Source organism: Chelon labrosus (assembly GCF_963514085.1).
Source record: "Chelon labrosus genome assembly, chromosome: 12".
NCBI classification, from domain to species: domain Eukaryota; kingdom Metazoa; phylum Chordata; class Actinopteri; order Mugiliformes; family Mugilidae; genus Chelon; species Chelon labrosus.
The window spans coordinates 10,144,717-10,163,813 of NC_140345.1; the positions used below are offsets into that span (position 1 = coordinate 10,144,717).

A 19,097-nucleotide genomic window follows, 5' to 3' on the forward strand; every position below is an offset into this window, starting at 1 on the left:
CAATTCAAACTGAAAAAATATTAACTAAAAACACTCATACTTGACAGCATCCATACAGTGCTTTACAAGCTTTCTTAAGTACTATGGGTGAACTGCATTGCTCCTGACTCAACTTGTGGTTGTGGCAGTGGAGTAGATGTAGGACTCCAGGAGGAAGATGGTTTCATCTACTTGGTTTTCTGCTGAGTCTAACCTGGTGGAGAAAAAGAAAAACATTAAGGGTATGAACAGCAACAGAGAACTGCCTCAACACTTGCAGAAAAGTGAATTTAAGTTTTGTATTCCTACTTGTTAATATGAAGCCTTAAGGAATCCAGCTGTTGCTTTTCAGGAGCAGTGATCATCTCCTCAACCTCGGTCAGCTGTTCAGGCTCAGCCCCGCTGGCCTGCAGAGACGCCAGAATGGCTTCAATTCGCTGGGATTTCTCCAGTAGGCGCCTGTAAACCAAACATAAAACCAATCATCCCATTCATTTGGAGTGCAGGGTGTGAGCCAGACAAACTCGATAGCTAATCTTGTGAATGAGTGTGGCTTGCAGGGGCAGTGAGACACAGCGAGTAAAATTGCTCATGAAATACTGACTTGCTCTCCTTGGTCTCAAACAGACGTCGCTCTATGAGGTTGGCCACTGTCTGCAAGAAGAAACATGTCCACAGACAACATGTTAGTGAAGGATAGCAAGCAGGAAAGACAGCTCGATGTTCACAGTTTTACCTTGTAGCAGTTCTGTAACAGCATTCTTGCCGTAGAGAGTTGGTTGACGGTGTAAAGATAGAAGGTGCGAGAAGGAGCGTAGTCAGGAGTCTTCGGGACTTCCTGAAAAACAAAAGATATAATTGCATAGGTAGAATAAAGAATGTGAAGTATGGTGATTCCCTCTCTGAATGACAGTGAAATTTTTGTGGGCTACATGGGCTGTTTTGTGAACAGTTGCAGAGAGATGGTTTAATTAAAGTGAACATTTGGCAAAGTATGTTTCAGGATCTGATTGTTTTTGGATTACTCCTCCTTTCCAGAGAGTCACTCATGTTAATACTGAGGGAAACTAGTTTGAAGAGACCATAAAAATTCAATCCAATGATCAGCTTGTCCCCTTACTTTATCAGACTAAATCAGTTCAAACACTTCGTCGTGCTTTGGAAACAATTCATGGTCCATCACGCACATACCTGTAACTGGGCCAGGTTCTGTGAAAGCAGTGTGTACAGCATGTCTTTAGCCTCTTTGGCTGGAATCATGGCAAAATCCTCCACCTGCTTCTGCTCCAGATGACGTTTCCTTAGCAACAGACGGAAGATGCGAGCTGATCGGGAGCCAAACCTCTCCTGTACAACAGACTCAAGCGTGGCCCGTGCCAGATTGGCCAGTGCTCGATGCAGATCTGAGAGACGAGTTTAGAAACTGCGCTTTGCAATTCATGAATTAAGTAGACGAGCAAGTGCGCTGATTTATGATGATGTCCTCCGCATTTAAAAAAAGGATACTGACAACGTACATCCCTCCTCCACTTTCACCAGCCTTTCCAACAAACTCCATCTTAAAAAATGGAGAGGAGAAGAAGATATGAACATCTTGTTTGGATTAAAATTAGGACAGGAAAGCATCAAGTGTGAGGAGATCGTACCGGGTCATCCACCAGCAGAGTGAGGTACTGGTCTAGTATAGGTCTGGGGATGTTGTAGCTGGCTGGAAGGGACCTGAAGATCTCATTGGCTGAGAGGGGCTTTGTGCAGGCGGCTAAGGGAGAAGTTGTCACCTCACTCATCCTCAACATGGTCCTCACTATTTCACTGCTTGTCTAAAGAGTGGGACAAGTCATTAGAATCATAATACTTGTTAATTCAATCAGAACAATGTTTCCTTTTTTAATGACGTGCATTTTTTAAGCATGTAATCAGGTCTAGAACTTCCTGCCTGAAGAACAGAGGCTTGCACAACCAACAACTTGGTCATCCTGACCTGATCCAGCTTGTTGGCTACAGCAGTGATGATGGCCTGGTCTCTGAAGTGGAGATGGAACCGCTCAAAATTCACCTGCCAGTAAATCCCCTCATCCCCATGTGTCTGAGCAAAAGAGACGGAGATTATTTGAGAGACAGACTCATGGTTACAGAGAAAGAGAGTCGCATGAATGATAAGCAATATGTCAGATGTAAGGGGCAGTGCACTGAAGAAGTAAATGGAGATTATGCAGGAAATGTGTTCCAAACCCTGACCTCTGAGTCCATCTTAGCCCTTTTAGCGTTCCTCTGCTCTTCTCCCTCCTCGGCGGCGAGCTGACGTTTGCCCCTCCCGATGAGAGTAACATGAGGTACTTTGTAGCAGTCAGGGAAGCTTTCTGGTGTGGGCAGAGAGGTGGTGACAGGAGCAGCGGGAGTAGCAGGAGTCGCACTTGTAGCTGGAGTAGCGCTATCCGTCGTACCAGCTCCCGACAACGGAGGACAGCGCTGAAGAAAATGAGTCTCGACCAGGTTGGAAAAGGTAGAGGCCACTTCATTGTAATCCATGCTGCGCCCCTCTACAAAACAAGATGCAAAGAAATTTACTAGCTGGTTTCCATGTAAGCCTTTAAAACACCCATTCAGAAAAGTGTTTTGTTTTTTTACCACAGTCTTTGTTTGATACAGACACTGACCCTCCATGTTCTGCGTGAGGCGGTCTGCAACCGTCTTAACCGTGATGCTCATCGTCATGTGGCCTCTCTGCAGTAACTCCTCTATGATTAGCTCTCCTGTGTCGCCGTACAGGGTTTTGGCAGTGTAAATGTAACGTGGGTAGCGCAGAATTCTAAGGATCCGGTCACAGCTAGAACGATGCTCTGTCGGGCTGCCAGGTCCTTTGCGGCCTGAGTTGAACAAACAGGCCCCATGCTGCACAAGCACACACAAGGATTTCTTTACCTGGATTAGGAAGAAAAAAACAGGAGTTTATTGTTTCCTTTCATTCATTCATCGTCTGTAACCGCTTATTCCTGTTAAGGGTCGCGGGGTCTGCTGGAGCCTATCCCAGCTGTCATCGAGCGAGAGGCGGGGTACACCCTGGACAGGTCGCCAGTCTATCGCAGGGCTAACACAGAGAGACAGACAACCATTCACACTCACATTCACACCTACGGCCAATTTAGAATCGCCATTTAACCTTTGGACGGTGGGAGGAAGCCGGAGTACCCGGAGAGAACCCACGCAGACACAGGGAGAACATGCAAACTCCACACAGAAAGGCCCAGTTGGCCCATGGATTCGAACCCGGGACCTTCTCTGTTTCCTTTCATGTGCGCACAAAATGTTGAGGCAGAAAATCCTCTAACACATTCAGCTGCATATGTCATGCTATTGCAGGCACCACAGTGGTGTGGTGGTTAGCACTGAACCTTCTTGCACTGACAGCAAGAAGGTTCTGGGTTCTGGGTACTCCGGCTTCCTCCCACAGTCCAAAGACATGCTTGTTAGGTGAACTGATGATTCTAAATATGCTGAAGGTGTGAGTGTGAATAGTTGTCTGTCTCTCTGTGTTAGCCCTGCGATAGACTGGCGACCTGTCCAGGGTGTACCCTGCCTCTCACCCAATTCAATTTTCAATTTTATTTATATAGCGTCAGTAGCAATACAACGCTTTACAACATCCGGTCTGAGACCCCCACAGCAAGCCTGAAGGCGACAGTGGCAAGGAAAAACTCCCTTTTAATAGGAAGAAACCTTGAGCAGAACCCATCTCATATGGAGGGACCCATCTGCCTAAGGCCAGTCGGGTAGAGACAGAAAAGAGAGCAGAGAACAGCAGGAAAATGAGATAAAAATACATCTGTCACAGATACAGACATCTGACTAAAGCGTACAGCAATGAGAGCTCCAGCCCCCTGCGACCCTCCATGAGGACAAGTGGTTACAGAAAATGAATGTCGTGCTATTCTAATGTATTGTATTGAAAACATGCTCTGTCAAACATCTGACATGCCTTCTTCGCACTATTGCAAACATAAACCAACCATGTGGAGCAAATTATCTTTGGCGTGGATTCACTCACAAAAGCATGAGTTTGTTTGTTAGTTTTGCAAAAGTAGTGTGAAGCATCACACTACTGACGTGCACTTTGTTTGCATTCACTTTGCCTCCCTACGTCTCCTGCACTTTCATTCAGCTCAACTACTGTATGTCTTAAGCTGTGATATTATAATAGTCAAAACTAATAAAGGAATATCCAGATAATCTGCAACTAAGCCATAACAGATAAAACACTAACAAGCCAATAATGCATGGATGAAAAAGTGTGTAGGAGTTTTACCAGGTCTGCTGAGATGCCAGTTTCATGAATGATGGCTCTTAAATGCTGTGCACCACTCCTGAGCAGGTGCGTTCCCACTTTCTCCACCACCTCTCCAAAGTGTTCACGCAGCAGAAGACCACACAGACGCACTTCCTGGGCAGTCATCTGCATAAGCAAACAAGCAGGTACACACAGCAGCATAATGGAGCAGAGCAATCATTAATAATAATAATGTTATTATTTATTTATAATTGTAAGATGTAGGGTTGGAAGTAAAAAATATTTGTAGTATAATTGTCTGATTAATCAGTATACCAATTTAGAGAACTACTGTTTACTAATCACTAACAATGTAAGTATCTCAGCTTCTACGGCTTTGATTTGAATTTGTTAATATGTCACAGTAAGTTTATTTGTATGAAACATGTTATCACAATACATTTGAGTAAAAGTGCTCCAGAATATACATTCACTTGCCAGTTCATTAGATACGCTAGTGAAGTGCATATTAATATAACAGCCTTGCACTGAACCAGAGCTTCATGAAAGTTATGGTATTCATTCATTCATTCATTCATTCATGGGGCTGGAGCCTATCCCAGCTGTCACTGGGCGAGAGGCAGGATACACCCTGGACAGGCCGCCAGTCTATTGGAGGCTGTGGTGTGTAGTATTATTGAAATGTATTGTGTTGCACTGTCACGTGTTTGGATTATTCTGACAACCCCACTTTTGTCAATGGGCTGGGCTAAGTAAAATAAATACTGTTGTGTTTGATTCAATACAAACAGCACCACAAACTACAGCCTCCAAAGCGATCATACAGTATGAATGACCAGCGTTCTTACATAGTTTCAACATAAACTAAACATTATAACAGTCATGGAGGGGCATTTAGTGAGGACTAGAATCTATTCGTTTTCAGTAGTGCACCTAATGTTTTGGCAAGTGAGTATAAACATACGAGTCCACTTATATTTAAATCAATCCTCGCTTTTGCAGGAGTCAATTATGCACACTCCTAACTGTATATTTCCCAAGAAGTGTAAGCATAATATTTGTCATGAATGGTAGCAGAGAAGGTTTTACATACACGATACAGAGCTTACTTTAGTATCGGCTAGCTACATACAAGCTAACTTAAAGGCTAAAGTTTACATCTAAACGAGTTAACGTCCTTAACGAGTGCTATTTTTCTATTTCACACAAACCTTTCAAACAGACAATTTCCTGGAGAGACACAACTCTTGCTTTTGAGCATCCCACAGGCTGAACACACTGTACACATGCGGCGGCTAAACGACAACACACGGACACTTCCGCTGTTGGGTTTTGCTCGCCGGGATTTGCCAGGATTGCCGCGGTGCATGCTGGGCCGGAGGCGGACAGCTGTCTTCAGCTTGTGGAAGACCGACGTCAGTGTGTTTGTGCTCGTCTGGGGAAGATGGCGGAGGCTGCGGCTGTTCCCCCGCATCGGTTTTTCTGTCACTGTTGTAAGGGAGAAGTAAACCCCAAACTCCCGGTAAGCCAGATATTTTTCTTCGTTTCTGTTACACTCCACTGTATTATACGTGCGACTGACAAGTCTGTCTTTGCGCAAAAAACCGTTTGTTTAGCTTGCTTGCTAAAGCTAAAACCCCAGCTAGCCTGTTAGCAGTTAGCGGCGTTTGTTGTTGTTAACTCTCTAAATAAACTGGTGACACTCGCAAATATCATCCTCGAAATCACAGGCATTAAAAGTAATAATCAACAGGTTTTGTTAAGCTTGCCTGCTGAATACAATCTTGTGAAATCGCTGTGTTTTAAACTGCTTTGACAGTTTGAGGATGTTGTGTTCTGCACACAACAACAGGAACACATGAGAGAAAGCTCATTAGATTTCATTTTAATGCTACAAACTTAGTTGACAGTGTTGACAGATAGCAGGCTATATAAAATGTAAGTTTTTGTTTCTGTTAAAACACACAGTTAACAGGGCCAGTAGGGGAATTTTCGGGAACATAGTTAAATATAACCTGCTTAGTTTCAGTTTTGAATTAGAAGTGAGACCAGCATAGCGTCGCTATATAATGTATGACCTTCATCTTGCCAGACTTATACTAGCCATACGGTGTTTTAATCATATTTTCTACATCCTAGATAGTTTGGAGGATTTCCTATTTCCTACACAGTTTATTGTATACAGTGTACTACAGTATACCAACACAACAGCCTTGCAGTAGATCCTGGCTTCAACAGTTGTAAAACTCAGTTAAGTAGTAGTAGTTAGTAGTTTTAGAAAGTTGTATATCACACCTTATGGTAACTTCAGAAGCTGTAGTTAGTATACTTTCTTAAATTATGTGGCGTTATAATGAGTTGATGATTACCCAAGTCAATTTTACAGCTGTCATAATTTATAACAATTAAATCATCTTACATGTGAAGATGTGACAGTTTTTTGTCTTTCAAGTTGGACAAAACAAGCGATTTGAAGATGTCAGCTTGTATTTTAGGAAACTTTGATCGGCAGTTATGACATATTTTCAGTTCAGTCAACAAACTGATATAAAAAAAAAAAATGAAAACATGCTAAAAAGATTATGTGTACTTAATCTGCCTCAGCTGATAAATACTGATTGGTGAAAATATTACTACTGGCAACTGCGTGTGTATTGCATTCTCTATGTGGTTGTCAGTCATTGTGTAAATGAGTGAGTCCACCAGATTGTTGTCAGCCGTAGCGTTGTTTTATGGTGCGGTTGAGGGTACTTTCTGACTGCCCTGTCACTGACTCTAAATTGGTTTGCTTGTCTGAGGCACACTCAGTCCTATGGCATGTCTTCACTGAGCCAACTGACAGCAACACCCACGATTATCACACTGTACTACTACAGTATATCTAAAGGTCCTTGTCTCAGTCGTGTATTCATTTACACAACAGACAGGAACAAATGACACGCGACTGGCATGAGCTGTTTCTGCTTACTGAAGCATTTCCTGACCAATTCTGACCATGCAAAATGGTCTTAGATCCCCATTTTTTATTTTTTTTTTATTTTTAATTTTTGTAAACCAAACTAAACCACGAGTGTGGCAGTGGCATTAATTCGTAGTCTGTTTACAAAAAGCCATGAAGTTCCATATGTAATATGAAGCTGATATCTGTATGACCTACTTTTCCATTAACATATGTTGTACAACAAAGGTATCACTCTAATCTCTCGTAACCCTGTCTGTGTATAAAATTACCCCACTTCAATCCAGTTTTCATGGATGAGAAACCCTGGCTTTTGATGAGAGATCAACAAATGATCTTGCTGCACAAGTTGGCAGCAATGTTTTCCTCATTCTGGTTTCTAGCAATCCGTACTTTAGGTGTGGTTGGCAGACCAGCTCTACCTCCTTGGTTGCATTCAAAAAACAAAACAAAAGACAATGGCATTATACATATTTTAACAACGTTTTCATGGTTCCTTTTGTTGAAGATTTTTATCTGCATATTAAATATATCGCACGATAGAAATATGACCGATTTGCCACAAATTGCTTCTCATGAATAACATCTGGAAAAAACATTTTACACATGTAAAACAAAAGCCCAACTTTTCATTTTGGTATTATTTTAATTACCTTTTTTTGTATAACATAATCATAATACAATAAAATCATGACACAATTAAATGATTTTACTAAAGTCGAACATAAATCAATGGCCCATTAATCTGTACTCAGCAGGCAGAAAATTAAACTGCTAGTTAGACAGTTATTTGCTTCAGTAAATTTTAATGATATCATTCTCATATCTTCATTAGTATCTGCTTCTCCACTGTGAGAATTCACTGCTTTCCTCTGCTTCAGGATTTCCAACAGAATCTTGAGGTTGTGGACACTTGGTCTGTCATAACACGATGATATGATAATTGCTTTGGGTTGTAGGAAATTATTCTAACCTATTTGACTTCTGTGTGACTCACTCTTTCCAGGAGTACATCTGTCCAAGATGTGATTCAGGTTTCATAGAGGAAGTAACAGAAGACTCCAGGTAAGAGACTTTTATTACTCTCGCTATCTATTTCACTTCTCCAGACAACACATTGTGTTTAAGCCTGTTAGTGTCAACCTGGAACAGAAGCCGGTACCTGGGCCGGAGAATGCTGATGCTGCACAGTTGAAGCTTGTAGGCTCGCTGTGTAGTTTTGTTTCAGGCTGACACTAAAGCTGAACATGTACAGGGTTCAGTGCGTGTTGCTAATAGTGTGTCTTTTGTCCCCTTGGGTGCCGTTCCCCTCAGTCTCCTAGAGGGTGGCTCTAACGGGATAGATGACACAGCCACACAGTTTGCAGAGGTATGATTTGATCTGAAGTTTGGGGGAGTAGAGGAAGGAAAGCAGGAGGTGTGATAGAAATAACTGCATACTTCTATTTACTTAATATTTTTCTCCCCTGTCTCTATCATTCGCCTTCGTTTGCACCCTGTCCATTTCTTTTCTTTTTACACGTTGGTCTCTTTTCTTCTCTTATTGACTTTTTTATTCTGTCATTCCACCACTTGCTTTCTGCGTCCCCACTTTCTCTCTTAATCTACCGGCCTCTGCGAATCGCCTCCTCTATCTGAACAATACATCACTTCAGCTATGGCATCTCTTGTTACTGGAGCGGCCGTTCACAACAGACAGTGACACACCTGACTCAGAACCTCGGCTCCCTGGAGGACGCCTGGGAAGTTTCAGTGACCTGGGAGGGTTGGGAGGAGGACCAATTGGGGGATCCGTCCCTGCAGGCCTTGGAGGACCAATGGGCGGCCTACTAGGAGCATCGGATCACTGGGGACCAGGACGTCCACCACGTCTGCACAGCCAGAGGAGATACCGGTCTAGAGGCACCACTAGACCAGACCGCTCACCTGCTGTGGAAGGGTGAGTAACTGACTGGTTCCACAGCCTCATCTTCTGTCTTACCGTCTTACTGTCTTTCCCACTCTCGTCCTGTGAACTGACACTTAAAGTGCTCATACAGTCTATACTGTTCTACTGTACTGTTATTTTTTGCGATGACATTAACTGCTGCACATTTTCTATTTGTCAGGATTGTACAACAGTTTCTTGCTGGTCTCTTTGCCAACTCTGGAGTCCCTGGCTCACCTCCCCTGTCATGGTATTATGACATTACAGTAGCATCACACTGTTTGTTCTATTTAAATGCTATCTAATCATCAATTTGGCCTGTCTGTGTCTGTTTCAGGACGGGGATGCTGCACTCTAACCCAGGGGATTACGCGTGGGGGCAGGGAGGGTTAGATGCTGTGATAACGCAGGTAAACCAGACTTTACAAAACCTCTTACCAGGTCCCGTCAACTTTACTCTTGAGTTTACATATTTGAATGTGTGTATGTAGTTACTAGGTCAGCTGGAGAACACGGGACCTCCTCCAGCAGAGAAAGAGAAGATCTCTTCTCTTCCGACGGTCAATATCTCTCAGGAACAAGCAGGTCAGTCACTCGGTCTCACCGTGTTTCTCTGGCCATGTCCTTGAAGTACAAATTTCAGTAGTACCATAACTGAGGTTGTCAATTATGTGTAAAGTCATCAGTTATTATTTGTAAAGCTGTCTAATTTTTGTCTGAAATTTGGATGCAGCATGCTTATCTTTTAAAGCTGGGGTTGCTCTATGCATCCATTCACAAAGTAATCAATAATACCAAGGCTGAAGTCACTGTAGCATAACTAGTCACTAGTCATAGCAGAAATACTTAAAATTATATTAAGGCATTACTCTGTTTTAGTTGTACAGGCATATACAGAGACAAGTCTTCATGTGATTAAATTAAGTTTATACCTATTTGGTAAAAATAAGTTCATAACAAATCTGTCATTTGTTTAAAAGTCTATGAAGCATTTGGATGCAGCATGATATGGTTCTGATGCTTATGTTCATGTTGCTGCCTGCTAAGAGGAGCTTCTGAAACTGTTTGGGATGTAATGCCCATTAACCATGACAGTATTTACAGTTGTTTCCATAAATTACTTTGAGATGATGTCTTTTGCTCTTTTTTTTTTCTTTTTTCTTGCTGGTCCTTCACTTCCCTTTGTTTCCTGTTATAGATGAGTTCTTCTTTTCTTCATCTTTTGTGTATATTGTCCTATTTTACCACTCAACTGTAACCATGTGGGTAGTTATGCAGCGAAGCCTTTGCAGGACTGTTGTTAGCCGACTTACTGGGGCAAATGAAAATCCCACGTCCTGTTTTTTTTTGTTTTTTTAGGCCTGTATCTTTGTATTTTTATTCCTCTGATAATGCTCTGATTCCAGTCTTAATTTCCTGCTGTGAAATCCAAGAATGCAAAGACAGTCTGTAATGATATGGTGCATGTCTCTTCAAGTGGATGACGTTTATGACCAGATAGGTAAGAGTACTGATATCAGATGAATGACTGAAAGCACATTTCCACTTTCTCTCCTTTAGACTGCTGTATGGAATGTCCAGTGTGCAAAGAGGACTTCGCAGTCGGAGAGCCAGTCAGACAGCTACCCTGTAACCACTTCTTTCATTCAGACTGTATAGTACCATGGCTGGAAATGGTGAGTAACAAAAAATGCGGCAACATTTTCTCGAATAAAATCATGCAATAGATAAAATGGTGTGTGGCATTCATAGTGTAAATGAGTGTGTTCAGAGGTCAAAGAAACGTGTGGTCTTGTTATTTGGAAATTGACATGGGAAGACCACAGGGAAATGAATTTATCAATTTACACAATGCTCCTCTGTTTTGTCTTTTGTGTAGTGCATTGTGGTAGAGTAGTGCTTTAAAATATACATACACAGAAAGAGTGTTTTATTATGCATGCTGTTTTGAGTACATTTCATTTTACACAGTACACTCAAAAGCTGGTTACAGTTATAATGGAGCTGGGACATAATTAAAAAATAACTCAGAGTCACTATAACAAACCAGAAAACTGAGCTTCTGCTTTGATTTTCTTTTACTTGTTTAATGTTGGCCACAGAGAAGCTCTGGGTACATATATTTGACTGGGCAGATCAGAAACAATCCGGGGCACTCCAAGCCAAAGAACAGCCTGAGCATCATGTAAATTAGTGCTAAAATAAGGAATGTGAGAGAACTGCCCTGAGCTAATGTCTGCTTTTTGTTCTGCGGCCACGCAGCATGACACATGTCCAGTGTGTAGGAAGAGTTTGAACGGAGAAGACAGCAGCAGCCAGCCCTCGTCAGAGTCGCCCTCCCTCTCAATGGACCCCCGCACACAGGAGAGATGGTCCTTCTGAGACACCCACCTGTCTCATCCCTTGGTTCCCTTCGCCTACATCCAGCAGCGCACTGGGAAGACGAAACGCTTCTCACTCTGCTCATCTCTGTTGCAGTCATAACCATCTCAGTCTGACTTTTTGTATTTTTATTTTAATGCCTTTATCCTCAACCGTGCAACCATACAGACGTCTTAATCCTTTTCTTTTTTTTTTTTTACCTAATAACAAATCAGCCTAGATTGCTCATCCCTTGTTTTCTCTACTTCCACCCCCAAGCAAACTCTTTGTACATCTTTCTTTAAATGCACTGCTGTAAAACACTATGGTGGAGAAATGCCAGACTTAACTCACCCTAAGATTTGCTAAATCCTGCAACTGAGCCCCGTTGGGATGACTGTAGGGGATACTTTCACTCTTGGCATTTACAGAGACGGGACGTAGCATGAACACCTATACCCCTGAAATAAATGGTCTGATTATGAAGGGTGTTTCTTTTCTCTAGAGATTTTGTCAGGAAGATGTTGAATGAATTCTGTTGATATATTATGGTAGTGTTTTATTGGACTGCATTGTAAAGGTGTTCATGTTAGTGTGTCCACGCTCTGTGGTGTGTTTCAAATAAAGAACAGAGTATTTTATAGGAATCATGGTGAGTCACTGCTGTTGAAAGGCCACAAACATTCGCTGTAACTTTTCAGAGGAAAGGAAGCGATTCCTTCCACCTTCCAGGACTCTTCTAAATCTGGAAAATAAAAGTTGTACCAGTAAGGGAATTAAAGTAAAATCTTCGGCGCTTTGCCCCCTTATCCGATGCTATAGATTTCAGCGTACTCCTCCTGGTGTATATATTATCAACAGATGGCATCCCTCTGTCATTTTATTCCTGTTTATGGCTGTCTCCGTTTCACATTTTTATCACTTTTTTTGATGTAAATAATTTTAGTCCAACAACTTAAGGTTTGCAAAGAAAAAAACGAGAATGGAAACGCAAATGTGAAATACCTGGTTATCAAACTGTATATTATATATATGAAAAAAAAAATGTCTATGATGTATTAATAAATTGACAAAAAAAAAAATGGATCTAATAGAGGGGTCACTTTGTTCTCTGCATGCAAAGGTACTTAAAAGATCAGACTTTTAAACAATATATTTTTTATTATAAAATTAGAAACTTAAATAGCAACAGCAGTAATCATTTTTACATACACCAGTCAGCCTGTCAGTGGGTGGGATATACTGGTGGTGGTGGTAGGTATCAAAGTAAAGTCCAGATTAAAGCCGGGACCCAGATTTCCCAGAAGAACACAATAGTGGTTTTAATGTTGTGGCTGATCGGTGCTGATTCCATAAATGTTAATAGCTGTAAATCAAGGCACCAATGATGCACTGCAGTGCAGGTTATTCTGGAGAACATTTATTTCAGCTGCAGTTTTGCAATTTCAATACTTTAAATGAAAATCACATGTGCTGATATTCTTCTTGTTAGGTGAAATCACGAAAGCAGCCAAGAAGTGATATGATTGATGCAGTTCTCAAAGTAAGAACCTCTTTGAGAAAGTGCGGGTATGAAATGCTTGCATTCTTAAATGTGCAGAGACATGTTTGCAATGCGGTTCAGGTGAAAGACAAATGTGCAATGAATGAGCTTTTGTCACTGTGTCTTCCAAGAAAGTGTTAGCAGTGAATGAGCCGGGGCTTTGGCAGGGATGTAACCCACAGCAGGATCCCATACTTCAAACTGGATCACCGATGACGACCTAAGAACACACAAGCAGTTCAGTATTTTCCTCTTATTGACACACGTTGAAACAGATTCAGTGTACAGTACCTGTTTAGTATGATGATCACGACTGAGCTGTCTGTTCTGATGAAGGCAGAGAATTCCAGGTTTGTCTCTGTACTGGCAGACACCCCCACTCTCTGAGAGCCCTCCCACAAGAACTTGCTGTGGGTAAAGATTCAAGTAGGTAGGAGGAAGAGGCAGGGCGATCATATTTGACTGAAACAATGGGATCAGGTGAAATATATTATCAGACCAACAATCACCTGAAGTGGGCCATGCTGTAGAAAGTCGGCTGCTTGTAGAAGACGTCACGCTTTTTATCCACAATAACTGGGCTGTCTACAAAGTTTTTAACCCAGTTTGGTCCACCAGTCTGGTCCAACGCCAGGTTCCAGTCAGTCCAGCCCACCACATAATGATTTAAGTCCTAGCAGAGAGAGAACATCTACAGTTTAGTAGATCATTTGTGTTTTGGAACTGGAAAGCTGTAAGAGTTTCGTCAAGTGAATCTGTTGAAAGGTGCTTAGTGTTTAAATGTCACAGCACATCTACTAAACAAATGCCTTGTGATTCTCAATATGTCCAGAGTCATGCAAAATGGATAGAATGGAAGGAGTCCAATTTCCCTTGAGAGAAAGAGGGAGAGAGAGAGAGAGTGAGAGAAACAGAACACCAGTTCCAGCTTGCTTTGATGGCCTGCAGGCAGTTTCTGGAGAGCATGTGCAGCAGCGTGCAACTTGTAAACCTGCACTGCAGCGTGGAGGGAGGTGACTCACCTTTCTAGAGCAGCTCGAGGCTCGTCACGTCTCCCTCGTGTTACAGCGGACCTGACTGAACAAGCATGACCCTCATTCAGAAGATAAGATGATCTCACCTCTATAATGTCATGTGCATACTCTTCTGCCCTGTCCCAGCTTCCTAGCTTCACCCCTCTGTCTATTGGGCTCCAGCCTGCACAGGCCTCCGTGCCGAACAGGTAATACTCTGGGTAGATATGATGTGTGGTTCCCAGGCTTAGCTCAGCTGGGACAAAACTGTCCCAGTACCAGTGGACTGCCACGCCATGGATGTATCTTCCTGCATGAACATCACCTAGGACCTGGAGGGACAAGTGAAAAACTACTTAAATTAAGCAGAGGAGAAAGAAATTTGTCCCTTTTCAGACAACCTGGAGGTCTGGAAGAGTATTTTAAAATAAAGTATTAGATTTATTTCCTTAAAAACGGCATTACAAAAGCATTAAAAAGTCTCCAGCGTGGACAGGAATTAAAGTTGTAAAGTCATTGACCAACTATACCAGTCTCTCAGCCATCCGGTTTAGCAACTACTGTCCCTACTGCTGGCTACAGTAGCTCACAATGGGCAAATGTTGATTTTATCTGAAAATGAATTAATCATTTTAATACATTCATATCATGTTACACATGTTTAGGACATGTTATATAATTGCTGATGGCAGAAAGTGTTGGAAAACACTTCCAAAAAATACTGATTTAATACCTAATTAATACTTAATAAATGATTATAGACAACACTATCCCCGCCACTTTTCCTTTAGGCCGATTCAATTGTGAAACAGGTGCAAAATGACATTCTGTGTGGTAATACAAAAAGTTTTTTTAATTTAAATTGTCAGGAATTCTGCAGGAAATTTGCAAAAATCTATTTTTAGTAGAGTCGTAACTAAATTATCTTTATTATGTTAATTAAGCTCATCCTTTAGTTATCCCACAATGGGATATACATGTTATGCTGCATTATGATCCGTCTTATGCTGACTTTTGTTGAAACTCTTGATCTTTTGTCTCCAACACTAGTGTGGCTGCAAGTTAAATAAAGTCAGTGACTTTTCCAAACATCTCTCTGTCCTTGGACTCACCACTTTAGCCCAGTAGGGCAGCAGCAGGCGGTTGTCATCCAGTAAGAGGACGTGCGTGTGTGGGTATGACGAGGCATGCAGAGCAGGGCCCAGGTCCAGAGCCACCCAGTCCCTCTGCTCCTCGGGGGTGAAGCCCAGAGCCTGAAAACTGCAGAGAGACAAGGACACTTATTAGTCCGTTGCAACATTTAGAGACCACAACGATGCCTGATGTTGTTTCATTTAGAGTAAAATCATTTGTAAAGGCTTGTGAGAGCAGACCTGTAGTTTGTCATCCGTCCTGCAGAGGGCTCATTTCCTGTGGTCAGGGCCCAGAAGGTCAAGTTATACTTAGCATATTCCTCAAGGAACCTGAGAGGAAGAATTAAAGAGCCCGTTAGAATTTCTCTTCTATCAAGCTCTTCTAACATGCAATGTCTCATTTGGCTGAAGTCACATAAATCACCTGATATAGTACTGAGCCCATGTTTTATGCTCTTTGCCCCCTGGCTGGCCCATCAGGGAGCCCTTTCCTGTGAGTGCCCCGTTAGTTTTCATCCAGGCGGGGGCGCTCCAGGCGCTGGCCAGCAGAGACAGGGGACGAGGCGACAAGGCCTGGGCACGCTGGAGGAGAGGGATCTGACACAAAGAGACAGAGGAGAGATGAGATGGAGTCACAGACTTGTTGGTGTGCAAGTAGAAAGGCAGACACCTTCATGTTGATGTCCTCAGGGGCCAGAGTGAAGTTTTCTAGGTTGTAGTCTCCCGGTGTGTCAGCGTACGTGTACAGACGGGTGGAGAAGTCACAGCTGGCCATAGGGACACGCACTACACTGTAGCCGATACCTGCCACAAAGCACAACCTGAATAACAACGAACACTGAGGGATAATTAGTCCAGAGGAAAAACTCTTAGAGGACATACTTTGAAAAACTCTGCAATTATAACATCATGGCATGGTGCTAAAGCTGAGACCACCTCTTAATGTTTATATGATGCTGTTATAATTAGATACCAAGCCTTTGTTTTACACAGACACATAGTATCACAAGCATCAGTTTGAATATTTTGTATGATTCTGCATACATCCGTCATACCGGTATATCTGATATATTCAGGAAAGTAGCTTTGATAATATGATAATAATGTTATACATTATAGAGTCGGCCCAGAATAACTGTTGATATGGATCCATGTGATGATAATTACTCTGTTGATAAGGCAAATTTACCAGCCCGTACATTTATATGCATCTTAAAATGTGTGAAATGTTATTATAAAAACCAGTTGTTGTGACATGAAAATTGTCCAAATAAGAATAATCCATTCGTATAGTGTATTACGGTGCATGTTTTTATCTCATTTTAGCTTTCATAATATTGAAAAAAATGTTTTAGAACAACCTTTTCTTGCATTGTCATTTGTTTTTTAGTATTATGTTGTTGAATGTGGCTGCCATTAAAAAAGGCTGGGTGTGACCAGGTCAAATAAGGGTTAATCATGGTGATGTGTTGTACATGAATGCCTCTGCTCACTGTCTTCACACGCTGGATAGCGTGTATCATGGAGCTCTGAGATTCATCACAAACTGTGGGTCTCTTACTCACCACTGTGTCTACATTCAAGAGGGAACTGGCCTGCCTTGAGCACACGCCGCCTCAGTCACTGGTATGTTTTTATCTACAAATACATTCTTGACACGATTCCTGCATATTTATCTTCTCTTTTAAACATGAAATGTTGAAAAATACCGTCTCTGTTCGAAGGATATGCTGCAATTTGTGGTTTCTAAGGTACGAACTGAATTGGGAAAGACAGCTTTCAGGTTTTCTGCTCCTGCCGCATGGAACAATCTACAGTCTAATCTCAAACTTCAAAATGCAGTACCACTGAGCAAACAATGTTTTTATGTTATTTCCTGTTGAAACTGCATTGCAGGCACTCTTGGTCAGGCCTCCCTTGTAAAAGAGATCTTTGATCTCAATGAGACGAACCTGGTTAAATAAAGGATTAATAAAAAAATAAAAATAAAATGTTACTGAAGCCATTACATCCATCTGCTCGAAGCCATCAGACTCTGCTTCAGATTATGGGAGCTGCTGATCTACTTCACTCCTCTGTGACCTCTGTGTTTTAACATGTTAATACAGATCTAAACCAAAGTCAGACAATAAACACAAACAACCAAACAAACGAAGCCAGGAAACAGCAGACATGCAACTCCCATGTTCTGTGGGGTTAAATTAGTGGTTTTGTTATTTGACGGCAACCATTCACTGTTGAATAAGTTTGTCTGACAGCAAGGTAAAGCAGTGATAATGTTCTAAATACGGCACAGCCTTTAACTGATACTGATTAGGTTTTTAGGTCAGCCTTGTTTTAGGTTGCTAAAAGCTGTTCTGTTGCTGATCCCATCCACAGCACTTCATTGCTTGTCTTCTGTGCGGTCCCTCCTGTCTCTTTCTCCAAACTGGGGTTGTGCCGACCACCATCTACTGTAGCTAATAACACTGACTATGGATAAGTACCTCACACAACCTCACTTCGAAGAAACAGAAAGAAGAAAACTACCGATTTAAATATATGAATAAAGTAAGATGGCGTGAGAGGGGACCATTTTCTGAAAATTGTTGTGGCTGAATACTTTTGCTCAGGTGGTGTACCTTCACTGGAAAAGTACTGTCGCAGCAGCTGCTCCTGTGTGCCAGCGGAAAGTGAGAGTATGTTGATGGCTGCAGCGTCTGTCATGGCTCCACCAAATCCCCTGATCTTCTGATACTTCTGGTAGGGAATGATAGTCAGCCTGAGGCCTGAAAGAAACGCATTAATGAAGGACATGTAGTCCGCCTGCTCAAACACAGCAGGAAGGCCAGTAGACTGCTTCTCCTCTGCTCACCTGCTCCAGTGCTCTTAGCCTGGACCTGACCCTGATCGGCCTCCAGTCTGCTGCCTGCCATGCTGGACAGGTAGGAGGAGTACTGGCCCAGTGGAGGCAGGGTGACCGAGCCAACAACATCACAGTAGGTTGAATTACACTCACACACCACAGAGTTATGGCCAAAGCTTCTGGCTATACATTTGCTGTTTTCTGTAAGGGGTTAGAAATCATGGAAATGTGATTTTTATGCCCAGCAACAGAGGAAATAATGTGTGCGTTTTGTTGGTTACCTGTAGATGAGATCACTCCAGCTGAGATGAAAAGGGCCAAAAGGAGAGATAATGGCAATGACAATGCCATTTTATCTGAAATAAAAAGTAGATCCAAATAAGAGCGCGCAGGCTCAATCGGGAATCAGGAAGCTGAACTACAACTACCACCCGTCAGCTGTTTGATCGGCTGACACAAACAAACAAACAAACAAACATTAAACAGTCACCGTCATGTTATTCAGAGCATTTTATAAACAATTATCTCACCTTAGAGGCTTCTGAACGGACCTGGACCAGGATCTGGCATGTCCTGGAGGTTAATTCAGTGATTTTGTCCTGTCTGTCGTTACATCTCCCCCCAAAACAGTTTCTCATTACCTTTGGCCGATCATGTGACTTTGAAAGAGGTCATGTGAACAACCATGTAATTATCAGCACCAGCCTTCAGGGGGCGCACCACCGCCAAGTAGTTGCTCTTGAATATAAATTATTTAGAATAAATTCTGTTGTTGGACCACTGCATTGTTTTCAATACACCTCATTGGGTTAAATACATATTTTATTTTATATTTTAATAACACAAATCCTTAGTAAATATACCTCATATTAAAGCACTGAATCCATCCGTGATTTATGGCTGCTATTATAAACAGCAGCTCTACATTTGCATCCCTTTCTTTAAAAAACCTTCTTACATTATCATTTCTTTTATAGTATTATTGATTTGCCTGGTTTTGCCATCTTTGACCACATATCCCTTGAAAACAACAGGTTAACAAACAACACTAG

The 19,097-nt window shown here is 42.0% G+C and overlaps 3 protein-coding genes across 4 annotated transcripts; 1 reads left to right on the top strand and 2 right to left on the bottom strand.

Annotated features, from left to right (window-relative positions):
* Positions 1 to 57: 57 nt before the first annotated feature.
* Positions 58 to 5,599, bottom strand: polr3c (polymerase (RNA) III (DNA directed) polypeptide C). Of its 2 annotated transcripts, XM_084556584.1 has the most exons (12): positions 5,476 to 5,599; positions 4,283 to 4,429; positions 2,637 to 2,901; positions 2,218 to 2,519; positions 1,961 to 2,065; positions 1,626 to 1,799; positions 1,486 to 1,537; positions 1,171 to 1,382; positions 716 to 817; positions 584 to 633; positions 289 to 438; positions 58 to 193 (listed from the first exon to the last, which is right to left on the bottom strand). In XM_084556584.1, exons 2-12 carry the CDS (start codon positions 4,427 to 4,429, stop codon positions 109 to 111), a joined length of 1,644 nt encoding a protein of 547 aa, XP_084412710.1. In that variant the 5' UTR covers positions 5,476 to 5,599; the 3' UTR covers positions 58 to 108. The 2 variants fall into 2 exon arrangements, with proteins under 2 accessions (XP_084412710.1, XP_084412709.1); XM_084556583.1 differs by lacking the exon at positions 5,476 to 5,599 and having other exon boundaries at positions 4,283 to 4,451.
* Positions 5,600 to 5,631: 32 nt separating this feature from the next.
* rnf115a (ring finger protein 115a) lies at positions 5,632 to 12,569 on the top strand (the record flags this gene model as incomplete). Its single annotated transcript, XM_084556753.1, is given in 10 exon segments — positions 5,632 to 5,685; positions 5,688 to 5,786; positions 8,230 to 8,288; positions 8,538 to 8,592; positions 8,879 to 9,162; positions 9,332 to 9,400; positions 9,488 to 9,560; positions 9,642 to 9,735; positions 10,711 to 10,826; positions 11,413 to 12,569. Coding segments are annotated over 10 exon segments (1,023 nt in total). The 3' UTR covers positions 11,533 to 12,569.
* A 94-nt stretch (positions 12,570 to 12,663) lies between these two features.
* Positions 12,664 to 18,835, bottom strand: gba1 (glucosylceramidase beta 1). The gene is made up of 12 exons (XM_084558012.1): positions 18,576 to 18,835; positions 18,327 to 18,401; positions 18,055 to 18,246; positions 17,822 to 17,968; positions 15,871 to 16,004; positions 15,625 to 15,797; positions 15,441 to 15,530; positions 15,180 to 15,327; positions 14,175 to 14,399; positions 13,564 to 13,727; positions 13,346 to 13,462; positions 12,664 to 13,274 (listed from the first exon to the last, which is right to left on the bottom strand). The coding sequence occupies exons 2-12, from the start codon at positions 18,394 to 18,396 to the stop codon at positions 13,169 to 13,171; spliced, it is 1,566 nt and encodes a 521-aa protein (XP_084414138.1). The 5' UTR covers positions 18,397 to 18,401; positions 18,576 to 18,835; the 3' UTR covers positions 12,664 to 13,168.
* Positions 18,836 to 19,097: the final 262 nt, after the last annotated feature.